The sequence below is a fragment of the Nerophis ophidion genome, linkage group LG16 (genome assembly GCF_033978795.1).
Source record: "Nerophis ophidion isolate RoL-2023_Sa linkage group LG16, RoL_Noph_v1.0, whole genome shotgun sequence".
Taxonomy (NCBI): Eukaryota; Metazoa; Chordata; class Actinopteri; order Syngnathiformes; family Syngnathidae; genus Nerophis; species Nerophis ophidion.
The window spans coordinates 14,548,748-14,563,379 of record NC_084626.1 but is presented as its reverse complement, the minus strand read 5'-3'; the positions used below and the strand labels follow the sequence as shown (position 1 = coordinate 14,563,379).

The 14,632-nt window shown below is 38.0% G+C and overlaps 1 protein-coding gene across 9 annotated transcripts in view; it reads left to right on the top strand.

The window, feature by feature from the left end:
• The window catches only part of sfi1 (SFI1 centrin binding protein), a 48,474-nt gene that overhangs the window by 25,022 nt on the left and 8,820 nt on the right, over positions 1-14,632 (top strand). For 7 of the 9 annotated variants that reach the window (XM_061874380.1, XM_061874379.1, XM_061874383.1 and 4 more), the window contains 4 exons: positions 788-905; positions 4,277-4,398; positions 6,116-6,184; positions 9,915-10,032. In XM_061874380.1, the coding sequence (XP_061730364.1) occupies positions 788-905; positions 4,277-4,398; positions 6,116-6,184; positions 9,915-10,032 (427 nt within the window). The remainder of the gene's footprint in view (positions 1-787; positions 906-4,276; positions 4,399-6,115; positions 6,185-9,914; positions 10,033-14,632) is intronic. The other 2 variants (XM_061874382.1, XM_061874381.1) reach the window with 2 other exon arrangements.

Below are 14,632 nucleotides of genomic sequence, written 5' to 3'. Positions count from 1 at the left end.
AAGGGGCGGCGTGGCTCATATGGTAGAGCGGTTTCCAGAAACTTTAGAATTCCTGGTATGAATCCAGCTTACGCCATCTTTGTTTCTACTGTTGTGTTTTTGGGCAAGAAACTTCACCCACCTTGCTCCCAGTGCCACCCACACTGGGACTACATATAGAAATGAGCAATTATGAATATGATCCGTGTCATTTACAGTCTGTACAGCAGATTGTTCATTAATGTTCACTGTCTTGAACTTTTTTTTTTTTTTCAAGATCACATTATGATTTACCTCTATGCCTTGGCTGAAGTTCGAGCCGTCGTCCTCTGCAACAAAAGGCAAGGACGGTGACAACTGGGATATTAATGCTACAATGTGTTTATTTTAACAACACATTAACTTTCAAATGGAGCTTGAGGCTCCTCTTGTCTCGATTTTTTTCGCTTTCTTTTACTTGCTAATAATACATATTGTCGTTTGGAGACCAACCCTTTTCTCCACCTGCTGTATGCTGTCTGTCATTGCGGCGTGGCACTCGGCAACGTAAGCAAGAAACGGCAGCGCTAGAGAGCCAATTAATGAGCTTGAGAGCGGCCTAAAGGGAAAGGCTCCAGCTTCGGCGGCCGTTTTCCGCTTGATGTGATTGTTTGACTTGTCTCCATTAATATAGAATAACATTGTTTTTAAACAGGGATCAAAACTGCTTTTTGAAATCATATTTCCCCCAACTTAAAATTGTGTTCCTGGTACGAATTAAGACTCTCCGTGGTTGCTAATTTAATTTGTTGGGTTTTTTTTTTTAAAGGTTTTCCTGGCTTGGAGAGAAAAAACTAAGTGTGTGGTATTTGAGCAGCACCAACAGAGGGAAGCACTCAGCTTGGCTCAAAGTATTTTAAATCAAGGCAAGAATCAACCACACACAGGTACAAAAGACTTCATGTTAGACTCAGAGCATGTTTTATTAAAGACTCTTTTGCACTTCATTTGCTGTTAAAATGTGGGACTTTTTCCCAGGAAAATTAGGGATTTTAATCATTACGCTAAAATGTTCTGCCATATGGGAGTTTTCTGGGGAAAACAGGAGGGTTGACAGGTATAAAGTACATACCAGTAGTCTTTTAATTTGATTAGAAAAAGCTTTGTTTTATAATGTTTCTTCGATTAATTGTTTAATAGGTGTGACTAATAAAATATTATAACATCCAGGCACAAAACATTTAATACATGGACATAGTTTTATACCCACAAGCCTAGGCCTTCCTTTTACTATGAAAGGCCACAAGACGTACACAATCCTGTTGAAAGCGCAAAAACATTTCATTGCACGAATTGCACGAATTATTTTACAAATGAAAGCCTCATTTTTTTTTTTAAATAACCCAATTACATGTAGGTATATAGGTTTATGTTGATTTTAGTAATGAAATACAGTTTATTTGGAAGCCGTTTGTGTTGTGTGGCCTCACTGGCCTGGAATCAGTCTATCCCCTGGCTCCCTCCCTCTTGCCTCCTCTGACACAACCTGTATCACTCTCAGCAGCAAGTTGAGGTGTCAGAAGCCGTCCTACTGGCAGTCGGTCATCGTTTTTATACAGAGGACGGGAGATTGGAATTCTATTTTGGTCTGCTAATTTATTGCTTTGGAGAGTACACCTACTTACCACTCAGGTTTAAATGAAACCCAGGTGGCAGCAAATATCCGCCCTTACCTTGGAGCAAATGTGCCTCCTTTTTTCTGTGTCGCCGTGGCATGTGATCATGCCGACTACACTGCTTTGTGTTCAGGGGAACGGTGACAAGAAAGGACATGGATTTTAAAGTTAAAAGTTAAAGTACCACTGATAGTCACACACACACTAGGTGTGGTGAAATTACCCTCTGCATTTGACCCACCCCCTTATTCCAGCCCCTGGGAGGTGAGGGGATCAGTGAGCAGAAGCGGTGGCCGCGCTCAGGATAAACCGGGTTTATTCCTGTGTTGTGTGTGACCTCTTTCTCTGTCAAACATGCTTATATGAAAACAATGCAATTTCAGTACATATGCACGCACACACACACTGACTCACAGGGAGGGAAAAACGCGGGGCTACTGTGATATTTAGCTTGCTTTTCTCTTGCCCAAAATGTCCCCAATGCTATACTACCCTACACTAAATGAAATAAGACAATCAACTTTTCTGATAATCATCACATCAGCTTTATTTGTGTTAGGTGGTTATTTTAACTCCCCCAAAGTAACTATTCATCCGCTATTGCTCCAACACACATACATGCCTACTTCAATCAGGTGAAAAGCAAACGGACTGAAGAAGGCGGGGCAGCAATGTGACATCCTTTGCCCTTCAAAATAAAGCTGCGTACTGTGATGAAAATAAAGGAAGTACCAAAATAAAACCACAAATGTTCAATAAACTCAAATAAATAAAATGAGAAACAAAACCAAGTTACAGAAAACAGATTTTGGTGAAAAATACATAAATATTAAAAAAAAATGTTTTACTTCTCACATGTTACATATACTGTATAAAAAGAGCCATAAAAATGGAAATGAGTGGTGGTAGTCACTAAACACTGTAGAACACAGATTTTTTGTTTTGTTTTTGTTTTTTGTGTGTGCGTGTGCCCTCTAATAGATTGCGCACTGGGCCACGTTGCCCATAGCGAAAACAGACCTTGTCCACACATGTTAAAAGTGCAATTTTAATGATGATGTTCATTTATTAGAAAAGAAATGTCAGTTATTGCAAGCAGAAAGTAGTTGTTCACTCTGTCAATTATTTTCACAAAAATATGCATTGATGTAATAAATTGTATTTTGTCCGATTACTCGATTAATCAAACAAACGATACTTACCTACTTACTTACAATAGATTGCACAGCTGATTATCATCGAACAAATTGCAGTATTTTCATTGGTTAATGAGTGCGTGCATGCGTGTGTGTTTGAGAATCTACAGTATATTACTGTACTTGATGATGTCTATGTTTTATCTTATATGTAATACAGTTTAGTAGAAGTCTTAATTTCTATTGTTACTACCACTACATTGGGTCAAATGAGTGTAAATGTGGGTATAGGTGCGTTATTTCATATTAAGACGGCTCTCTAATGATCCATCCATTTTCTACCGATCGTCCCTTTTGGGGTCTCGGGGGATTGCTGGCGCCTATCTCAGCTGCATTCGGGCGGGGGGCGGTGTACACCCTGAACATTCGCCACCTCATTGCAGGGCCAACACAGATAGACAGACAACATTCACACTCACTTTCACACACTTGGGCCAATTTAGTGTTGCCAATCAATTTATCCACAGGTGCATGTCTTTGGAGGCGGGAGGAAGCTGGGGTACCCGGAGGGAACCCACGCAGTCACGGGGAGAGCATGCAAACTCCACACAAAAAGATCCCGAGCCCGGGATTGAACCCAGGTTGCTCAGGACCTTCGTATTGTGAGGCAGATACAATCATCCCTCTTCCCCCGTGCTGCCCATCTCTAATGATAAAAACTGGAAATAGAAGGTTGTAAGCAACTTTTTTAGGCTTTAAGTAGAAATGTCTCAATTGCTGAAGTTCACTTATCCTGGTCGGCGTTAGAGCCGAACTATCCATCCGTCCATTTTCTACTGCTTATCCCCTTTGGAGTTGCGGGTAGCGCCCGTGCCTATCTCAGCTACAATCGGGCGAAAGGCGGGGTACACCCTGGACAAGTCTCCACCTCATCGCAGTGAGCCGAACTTGAGATGACTATATTGAACTCTTTATTATAATTATTATTATTATTTATTTATTTTACATTTTAAGAGGTATTGAATTTGAGGTCTGCGATGAGGTGGCGACTTTTCCAGGGTGTACACCGCCTTCCGCCCGATTGCAGCTGAGGTAGGCACCAGCGACCCCAAATGGAATAAGCGGTAGGAAATGGATGGATGGATGAATTTGAGGTTTTGGATTGGTAAACTTGAGTCTTTCACATGTTATGGCCGAGAAGCTACTTTTTCCCTTCGCAGCAATTAACCCCAAACGTCTCCAAGTGACAGGCACTTATTCTAAAATCAATGCAATGACACTACGTCCAACCTAATACATTAAGTAAACATAAATTAACACTCCTTTTAGTGGGATACCACCCAAAATAGTACACATAATAATTAATTAAAACATAAAAGTCCATTAGCATAATGAATTGGCAAAGGCGATATGGCGTCGACACCTTACATAATATCATGAAACAACAATGCACTCATGCAGTGTTGTTTCGCTATCACTCATTCAGTGTTGTTTGTTTATCTCCAGAGGTGCTGCTGCAGTGCGAGACAACGGGCACAGAGAAAGCCCAGAGGCATCATGACAACAAATTGCTGCGTAATGCACTGAGGGTGTGGAATGAGTATCACCACGCTCGCCTCAAGGACAAGGTTAATTGTTATTATCTCATCGACCTGTATCCAACTCTTGTCAACAGTTATCTCACCACCATGTGATGCTGACACAGGGGCTGAAACGACAAGAGCCCTTTTCCACCAAAAGTTCAGAAACTGTAGGTTCCCGGGTTCATTAGTTTCTGGAATTATAGCTTCCTGTCGAAAAGCATTTCACAGTTCAGGGTAGTTTATACAAATCTGAACATTGATGAATGGATGAGTGCTAAAGTAAGTTTCTACATCGATGCCATGTAAATAAACAATATCAGATTAGATCAGTGGTTCTCAAATGGGGGTACTTGAAGGTATGCCAAGGAGTACGTGAGATTTTTTTTTAAATATTTTAAAAATAGCAACAATTAAAAAATCCTTTATAAATATATCTATTAAATAATACTTCAACAAAATATGAATGTAAGTTCATAAACTGTGAAAAAAAAAATACAACAATGCAATATTCAGTGTTGACAGCTAGATTTTTTGTGGACATGGTCCATAAATATTGATGTTAAAGATTTATTTTTTTGTGAAGAAATGTTTACAATTAAGTTCATGAATCCAGATGGATCTCTATTACAATCCCCAAAGAGGGCACTTTAAGTTGATGATTACTTATATGTGTAGAAATCTGTATTTATAATTGAATCACTTGTTTATTTTTCAACAAGTTTTTAGTTATTTTTATATCCTTTTTTTCCAAATATTTCAATAAAGACCACTACAAATGAGCAATATTTTGCACTGTTATACAATTTAATAAATCAGAAACTGATGACATAGTGCTGTATTTTACTTCTGTATCTCTTTTTTTCCAACCAAAAATTATTTGCTCTGATTAGGGGGTACTTGAATTAAAAAAATGTTCACAGGGGGTACATCACAGAAAAAAAGGTTGAGAACCACTGGGTTAGATTACTTTTACTAATTTGTAAGTCAATAAAATACAAGGTAGCACAATGCAAAACGATGGGATAAAAAGAAAAAAACTGTACCAAATTGTACATTAACAGTCTGGCTTTTGTACACAGTGTCCAACAGTCAGAAAGCCGCCCCCTCAGTAAATGATAAATTCATGATGGAAGTGGTCTGATTACCCACTTTTTAAGGGGTATCAAACACACATGACACAAAAAAGGACCATCAACTCAAAAGTTCTTATTGTTCTTCTTTCTGTCAATTGTCAAGTATCTTGTAATCAAAATACAAAAGAAGTAAAACATAAACAAGCTGTGCCCGCATACAGTGAAAGGGTGCATGCATGCACAAACAAACAAACTTGCCAGTTTTCTCGACTATCACTCCTCATTTCAATTATGGGCCCTTTTTATATAGAGATGGTGGCACATTTGCTCCACGCATAGGGCAGGAAATTGCCGGCCTGTTTTTCTAAAACAAATGCGTAATATTCCTCCTTTTTCAAAAAATCGCCTCAGGTGCACGTCATTAACACCTCCGCCCATCTCACCCACGAGCCGTAAATGGGAAATGGCAAAATTCCTATAAAAGTTAAACGGGCCTCAGGGTGGAGCAGATGCAGCATTGTCTTGAAAACCAAGTTGCCAAGCAGTGCTTCGTTACCTGGCAGTATACAAAGCTCAATGATATAATGATTAGTCCACGCTCAAAGTACACACAACCATTTCATTAGATTGTGCAAATGTACCTATTGTTGTGTCCAGTATGTAGATGATTTATTTAGTTTTTTTTCCAGGTCCAGCACAACATGTCTGAAAAGACAGGGCAAGCACTCTGGCATTGGGCCCTCACTCTTCAAGCAAAGGTATCTCCTACTCAATATTCCCTCTAATTGTACATGTGTGTGACCAAACGCAAAAACTCCCTGAGTATTCGGTGGAGCACTTGTAAGCAACATCCGACGTGCACACTGTGGCCAGACCAGCAGCACACCTGTCCGAAAGCTGACATCAAGTTAAACATTTTATTTTAGTACTAAAATTACATGTTTTTCTATTATAAGTGATTTGGCCCACTTAATTTAATATAAGAAACAGAATCTTGTTTTTCATGAACTGTGTGCTATAGTGTTTTATGCCTAGGTGGGGGTCCAACTTTGGAAATAATTTGTACCCCTTTCAGAGATCGCATGTAGTTCCGCTTAATATGCATTTTTATTTGCATTTCTGTAATCCAGTAACAGCCTTCCTTGATTAATGTTCATACGACAAAAGAACATTCTTAATAAATGACAGTAGAATAAGCACATCTGTTTGGGGTGTGGGCTTCACGGTGGCAGAGGGGTTAGTGCTTCTGCCTCACAATACGAAGGTCCTGCAGTCCTGGGTTCAAATCCAGGCTCGGGATCTTTCTGTGTGGAGTTTACATGTTCTCCCCGTGAATGCGTGGGTTCCCTACGGGTACTCCGGCTTCCTCCCACCTCCAAAGACATGCACCTGGGGATAGGTTGATTGGCAACACTAAATTGGCCCTAGTGTGTGAATGTGAGTGTGAATGTTGTCTGTCTGTCTGTGTTGGCCCTGCGATGAGGTGGTGACTTGTCCAGGGTGTATCCCGCCTTCCGCCCGATTGTAGCTGAGATAGGCGCCAGCGCACCCCACGACCCCAAAAAGGGAATACGCGGTAGGAAATGGATGGATGGATGGATGTTTGGGGTGTCATATGGTAACAATTTGGAATTGACACTTTGTGTGGTGTTGGAGTTATCCGACTTTTTGTGTGGCCGTAAATGCATCACTGGCGAAGTGCGGTGAGTGTGTCTGTTGGTGCAAGTAAAAGAGAGAGAATGGCTGTTGCCGATATGACAGACGACAGAGTGTGTTTAAGCCTGGTTTGTATGGCAGACAAACCAGTTTTGCTAAAATTGATTATTTTTTTACTATGTTTTTGTTGTGGTTACGGCCGACAAACAGTTTTGCTCAATAAACTGATGGTTGGAATTCTTGCCCTCTTTAAATTGTCTCTATAGACGTAAAAATTTAAGTGTTGAGAACATTGTTTTCTCTGTTGTGGCCGCTTGACATCACCTGTAACTCACAGTTGCATTACAAAATCATATATAACAAATTGTTATCTGTTTATTTTGTTTATAGTTAAGAAGGGATTTGATTTTGTATGCAGCATAGATTTTATTTGGGCAGAGGGCGTGTGAGCAATGTGTAATTGCGCAGGCGCGCACCTCAGAGGGAATGTTACTCCTACTCTACCTTCTTCTTTCTTTATGCTTTACTGTGCGCAGGAAGACTCTCAGACAGGTTTTGATGAGTTTTTTAGGAACTTTCTTAATTCTTGACGTGTATTAAGAAGTACTCTACCAGGCGAGGACTAAATTCGGATTTCAGATGCGTGGGTGTGCAGCACGGTGGGGAAGAGGGGTTAGTGCATCTGCCTCACAATACGAAGTTCCTGAGAAGTCCCGGGTTAAATCCCGGGTTCGGGATCTTTCTGTGTGGAGTTTGCATGTCCTCCCTGTGACTGCGTGGGTTCCCTCCAGGTACTCCGGCTTCCTTCCACTTCCAAAGACATGCACCTGGGGATAGGTTGATTGGAAACACTAAATTGGCCCTAGTGTGTGAATGTGTCTGTGAATGTTGTCTGTCTATATGTGTTGGCCCTGCGATGAGGTGGCAACTTGTCCAGGGTGTACGCCGCCTTCCGCCCAATTGTAGCTGAGATAGGCACCAGCGCCCCCCGCGACCCCAAAGGGAATAAGCCGTAGGAAATGGATGGATGGATAAATGCGTGGGTGTGGACACAACTGGCTTGAGTAAGAGGGCGTGGCTTCAAGTGATCTGATGCATATTTTTGTCGTAATATGAATACATTGGAAAATAATTGTTCATTAATTTATTATGTATGTACAAAATAACAATAAGAGGCGGCATGGCTTAGATGGTCAAACGGTCGTCAAGAAACTTTAGAGAGTTCCTTGTACCGATCCAGCGTCCGCCATTTTAGTCACTGCTGTTGTGTCCTTGGGCAAGAGACTTCACCCACAACGGGCCCCAAGAGGACAGTGGTGTATCGGTATATCATGATTGATTGATTGATTGATTGTTTGAAAGTTTTATTAGTAGATTGCACAGTACAGTACATATTCCGTACAATTGACCACTAGATGGTAACACCCGAATACGTTTTTCAACTTGTTTAAGTTGGGGTCCATCCATCCATTTTCTACCGCTTATTCCCTTTTGGGGTGGCGGGGGGCGCTGGCGCCTATCTCAGCTACAATCGGGCGGAAGGCGGGGTACACCCTGGACAAGTCGCCACCTCATCGCAGGGCCAACACAGATAGACAGACAACATTCACACTCACATTCACACACTAGGGCCAATTTTTTTAGTGTTGCCAATCAACCTATCCCCAGGTGCATGTCTTTGGAAGTGGGAGGAAGCCGGAGTACCCGGAGGGAACCCACGCATTCACGGGGAGAACATGCAAACTCCACACAGAAAGATCCCGAGCCTGGATTTGAACCCAGGACTGCAGGAACTTCGTATTGTGAGGCAGACGCACTAACCCCTCTGCCACCGTGAAGCCAAGTTGGGGTCCATGTTAATCAATTTATGATAAATGCCGGGAGATTGTCGTTTTAATGAACATTGGATGGAAATTATTAGTCCATTTTTGGACTTGTTTGTACTGTGAAGGTCATGTAATGTATAATTTGTAACCTTTTTCACAACTTAGAGCTGAGTTGATGATTTTGATTTTGTAGTATTTACACAAGATTGGGTGCATTTCTTGCTGTATTATTTTTGTTGTCTACTTAACTCGTCTGGCTACCATTTGTGAAAGCAAAAAAAGTTAACTTTTGTCTTTTTGTTCATTTGTTATCATAGCCACAGTTATAAGGCAAGGTATGCTTAAAGCAAGGTGACTGAGGGGTAGTGAAACAAACAAAATATTTTCCTTTAATTTATTATCTTTATATTAATATGGAAGAGTTTTGTTCATAAATGAGTGAAGTTGAATTTTTGAGAGTGCATGTATTTATATCACGTTATGCAGTTTACAAGCACAAATACGTTGTGAATCAATCCGTGCTGTTCCATGTCATTGAGTGCTGTAAGTGAGAAAAATAACAAGAAATTTAAAAAAAACAACACAAATGGACACACGTTTGCAAACACCAATGACATTGATTAGTCTACAGAAACACTGCTTCATTTTCTATGCCCCATTCAGTTAATGATAACTGCTGGTTTAATGTTAGGCTTAGGTTTTAGCAGATTTTCCGTATTTTTCCCACGGACAGCATTTGGTGACCTCAAACAACAAGGCTATGAACTGATTCACACTGGTTTTCGCCTTTTGAAGGGTACTGGAAAAACTGGAAAATTTATCTTGAAAGTCCTTAAAATGTGCTTGAATTTGTCCATGGAACAGTTGTGCAAACCCTGGAGATAGCATCACATAATTTTTAAACTGAGACCAAAATTGCTTTTGGAAAAAATGTTTCCTTAACTTCAAATTACGTCCGTGCTACCAAGACTCTGTTGTTGCTAATTGAAACGTTTGTTTTGTTTAGGTTTTCTTGGCTTGGAGAGAAAAAACGAAGTGTGTGGTGTTTGAGCAGGACCAACAGAGGGAAGCACTCAGCATGGCTATAAGTGTTTTTAATCAAGGTAGTAATCAACAACCCACAGGTACAAAGGACTTCAATCAATCAATCAATCAATGTATTTTATTTCGGCAATCTTCACATAAAACAAAGAACAACAACAAGAAAAGAAAAACAAAAAACAAAAAAAAACAAAAAACAAAAAAAAAAACACTCATTTGAGCAATGATTGAGCCGAAAGGGTGTAGGTTGAAGCAACGCTTATATAAACCTACCCCATCACAACAAGAACAAGCTTCAAAATATATAAAATCTAAAACATGCTTCACTTATATTACTTTTTTTTTTTTTAAACAATATATAAGCAACATATATGTAGCACACGTCTCATATACATAGTTTAACATTTAAATCAAACATATACATTTGTACACTTATATATATATATATATATATACATATACATATACACATACATACATACACACACATATATATATATATACATATACATATACACACATACATACATACATTATACATACACAATTCATTTAAATTCCATATAAAGTGGTAATATATACATTTTAATATAACCTATATGTATAATTATGAAATCATACATTGTATTTATATACATATATATTATTGTCTTTCTAAAACAATGTTTGCTCTTCTTTCTTATATTTACTAATGATAAATGATTTAAAAAGCTTTTTAAACTGGTTTATGTTGGTGCTGTGTTTTATTTCATCCTTTAAACAGTTCCATATTTTAACCCCTGCTATTGTTATACTCATTCGTTTCTGCGTTGTTCTACAATATTGGATCTTAAAAAGTAGTTCTCCTCTTAAATTATAATTCCCTTCTCTTTGTAAAAATCTTCTCTGTAACCCTGTTGGAAGTAAATCTTTACTTGCTTTATAAATCATTTGGGCAGTCTTGAGTTGGATGAGATCTGGTAGTTTTAAATCAAATGTTTTTATAAATAATCCATTAGTGTGTTCTCGGGGTCCTGTGTTATGTATCAGTCTGATGGCCCTTTTTTGCATTATGAATAGTGGTTGGATGTTCGTCTTATATGTATTTCCCCAAACTTCTAGACAGTAACTCAAATATGGTAAAACAAGTGTACAATAAAGAGTGTGTAATGTTTTTTGATTAAGAATGTGCCTTGTTTTACCCAGGACAGCAATACTTCTGGCCAACTTCCCTTTGATGTATGTAATGTGTGACTTCCAGCAGATCCTTTGGTCCAAGATCACACCCAAAAATTTGATTTTGTTTACTCTTTCTATACTAACATTGTCTATATACAATTTTACATCTATATCATTTCTCTTATTTCCAAATAACATAAAGTTAGTTTTATTTAGGTTCAATGATAATTTATTAGCATCAAACCATTTTTTTAGTTTATACATCTCCATGGTGACGGTCCTCAGGAGCTGCTGCAAGTCCACATCAGAACAGAGTACATTGGTGTCATCCGCAAATAACACATATTTAAGGTTTTCAGTTACTTTACAAATATCATTTATATACATGATGAACATCTTGGGCCCTAAAACTGACCCCTGTGGTACCCCACATTTAATATTTAACCAGCATGATTTGTTTTGTGATATCTGTACAAACTGCTTTCTATCAGATAAATAACTTTTTATCCATTCCAGAACAATACCCCTAAAACCATATTTTTCCATTTTTCTAAAAAGAATACTATGGTCTACTGTATCAAAAGCCTTCTTAAGATCTAAGAATACTCCTATTGTATATTTATTTTTATCAATACTATCAGTTATTTCCTCAATTAAATCTGTTAATGCTTGTGCTGTTGATCGATTATTCCTGAAACCATATTGCCTATCCGTTAATAATTCATTTTTTTCTACAAAGCCATCGAATCTATTTATAAATATTTTTTCTAATATTTTGGAGAACTGTGGTAGTATTGAGATTGGTCTGTAGTTTGTGAATAAGTGTCCGTCTCCCGCTTTGTGAATAGGAACAACTTTTGCAATTTTCATTAGTTGAGGAAATACTCCCATTTCAAATGAAAGGTTAAATAGATACGCTAATGGAGCACTAATTCCATCTATCACACACTTTAAAGTTTGCATGTCTATATCATCCACATCTTTGCTTGTTTTGTTCTTAAAACTTTTGACTATGTCCCTGATTTCTCTTTCTACTACTGGTTTTAAAAACATTGTTTTAGGGTTTGGGTTGATATAATCTGCTGCATCTATTTTTGTCCCTTCTACCTTTATCTCTTCTGCTAGTTTCGGTCCAATATTTATAAAATACTCATTAAATGTATTTACTATCACCTCCTTATCCTTAATCATATTGTTATTTTCCATAAAGTATGGTGGGTATTGATTATCATCATTTTTATTTCTAATAATACCATTTAATATTTTCCATACACCTCTTATATTATTCTTGTTATATTCCAGTTTATTTATATAATAATCTTTTTTACACATTCTGATTATATTGATTAGTTTATTTTTATATTTTTTATATTTATTTTCATTTACTAAAGTTCTATTTTTTATAAATTCCTTATATAAAATATTCTTTTTTTTACAGGCATTTTGGAGTCCTTTAGTCATCCACGGTTTAAACTCGCCGTACTTTGACTTCCTTTTATAATTTACTACTGGACAATTTCCATCATATAGTATTTTAAATGTGTTTAAGAATTCTTCATAAGCTGCATTAACTTCTTTTTTATCATAAATAGTATTCCAATTTTGCTTTTGTAGTTCATTCTTGAATTTGTTGAGCGATTTCTCTGTTATGATTCTTTTATAGACAGTTTCACATTCATTCTTGATTTTAATTTTACTGGCACAGTTGTAGACCACAAAGACTGGGAGATGATCACTTATATCATTTATCAAGATTCCACATATTAGGTTGTCATCCATTATATTGGTAAATATATTGTCAATTAGGGTGGCACTATGTGATGTGATTCTTGTTGGTTTATTTATCAAAGATATCAAACTCATACTGTGCATTGTGTCTATAAATTCTGCTGTTTCTCTATTGCTACTTGTATGTATTAAGTCAATGTTAAAGTCTCCACTAATAAATATTTCTTTGTTATTCAATTTATAAAATAATCCTTCCATAGCTTTGGTGAAGATTTCTATTTTGGATCCCGGAGTTCTATATATACAACTAACTAGGATATTTTTTCTTCCCTCCCTTATAATCTCTACCGTTATACATTCCATTACTTGTTCAATGATAGATGTCATATTCTCAACTTTAATAAAGTTTAGATTTTTATCAATATAGAGTGCTACTCCTCCTCCCTTTTTATCTATTCTATCCAAATGCACAAATTCATATCCACTCAGACCAAAATCCACACTCCTTTCTTGAGTTATCCAAGTCTCTGACACTGCTATAATGCTAAAAGGTTCTACAAATTGACTTAAAAATTCCTTTATATGGTGAAAGTTTGCAGACAGACTTCTACTATTAATATGTATAATTGTTAATTGGTTACTTAATTTTATACTGTCATTATATTGTTCATCTGTATAATATTTGCAATTCATTGCTATGCCATTGAATAAATTTTTTTCAGGGTCTATATCGTTTTCAAACATAGTGCAAAGTTCATATTTCACTCATTCATTTGCTGTTATATTAACATTCAATTACCAAGTTGGCAACATGATTACTGGTTTCATCATTTGTACTTTTCAAGCTCCCCCATTTCTCTGATTACTAGAACCTTTGCTTCTTCAGGCGTGCCCTGTAGTTTTATCCAGACTTTGCAATTCCGTGTCCACGTGGACTGAATTTTCCCTTGTTTCTTTAGGGCCCTAGCCTGTCTTGCTATGTCCGAGTTTTTTTTTGTTAAGTGCTCATTAATGTACACTGCCGTACCTCTTAACTTTTTAGACTGTCTCAAAAGATCAGTTTTTACTTTCCTGTTCGTAAACCTTACAATAATTGCTTGTTTTGCCAAGTTATCCCTTCGAGGGAGGGTATGACAGGCAGAGATAGCATTACTGTCTATTTCAATGTTCTTAGACTGAAAAAACTGCAGGACCTGTTGCTCCAGGTTTTCTAGCTCCATCGTGGACTCATCCCCACCATTCTTTTCACCTGCAGTTGCTCGAGCATATGAGCGGTGTTTGGTGTTCAAGCCACTGACAATCACATCATCCATTCTTGTGTATTGTTCAAGTTCATCAACACGTCCTTCCAATATTTTAATTGATTTGTCTTTTTCTACAATTATTTTTTTTAGCTCTCTAACTTCCTCCACTAGTTGACTAAGAGCAGTTTGTTGGTTTGCCACTCTGGACAACTCTTCAGACATAAAGTTAAGCGAGAGTTTTATTTCTTCCAGCTCGTCAACCTGTGCCTTCCTAGGCGGCATTGTTGCTGTTGGTAGTTTAACCTTGCAGTACCTTGATCAGCAGGCTTTATGGCAGTCTGCTTGATATGTTGGTGGTAGGTGCTGCTGTACTGGAGTTGGAGAAATTGATGTTTGTGAATGCTTGCTAATTCCTCAGGGCAGCAACAACAGCAGTGTTAGCCTCCTCAGGGCAGCAGCAACAGCAGTGTTAGCCTCCTCAGGGCAGCAGCAACAGCAGTGTTAGCCTCCTCAGGGCAGCAGCAACAGCAGTGTTAGCCTCCTCAGGGCAGCA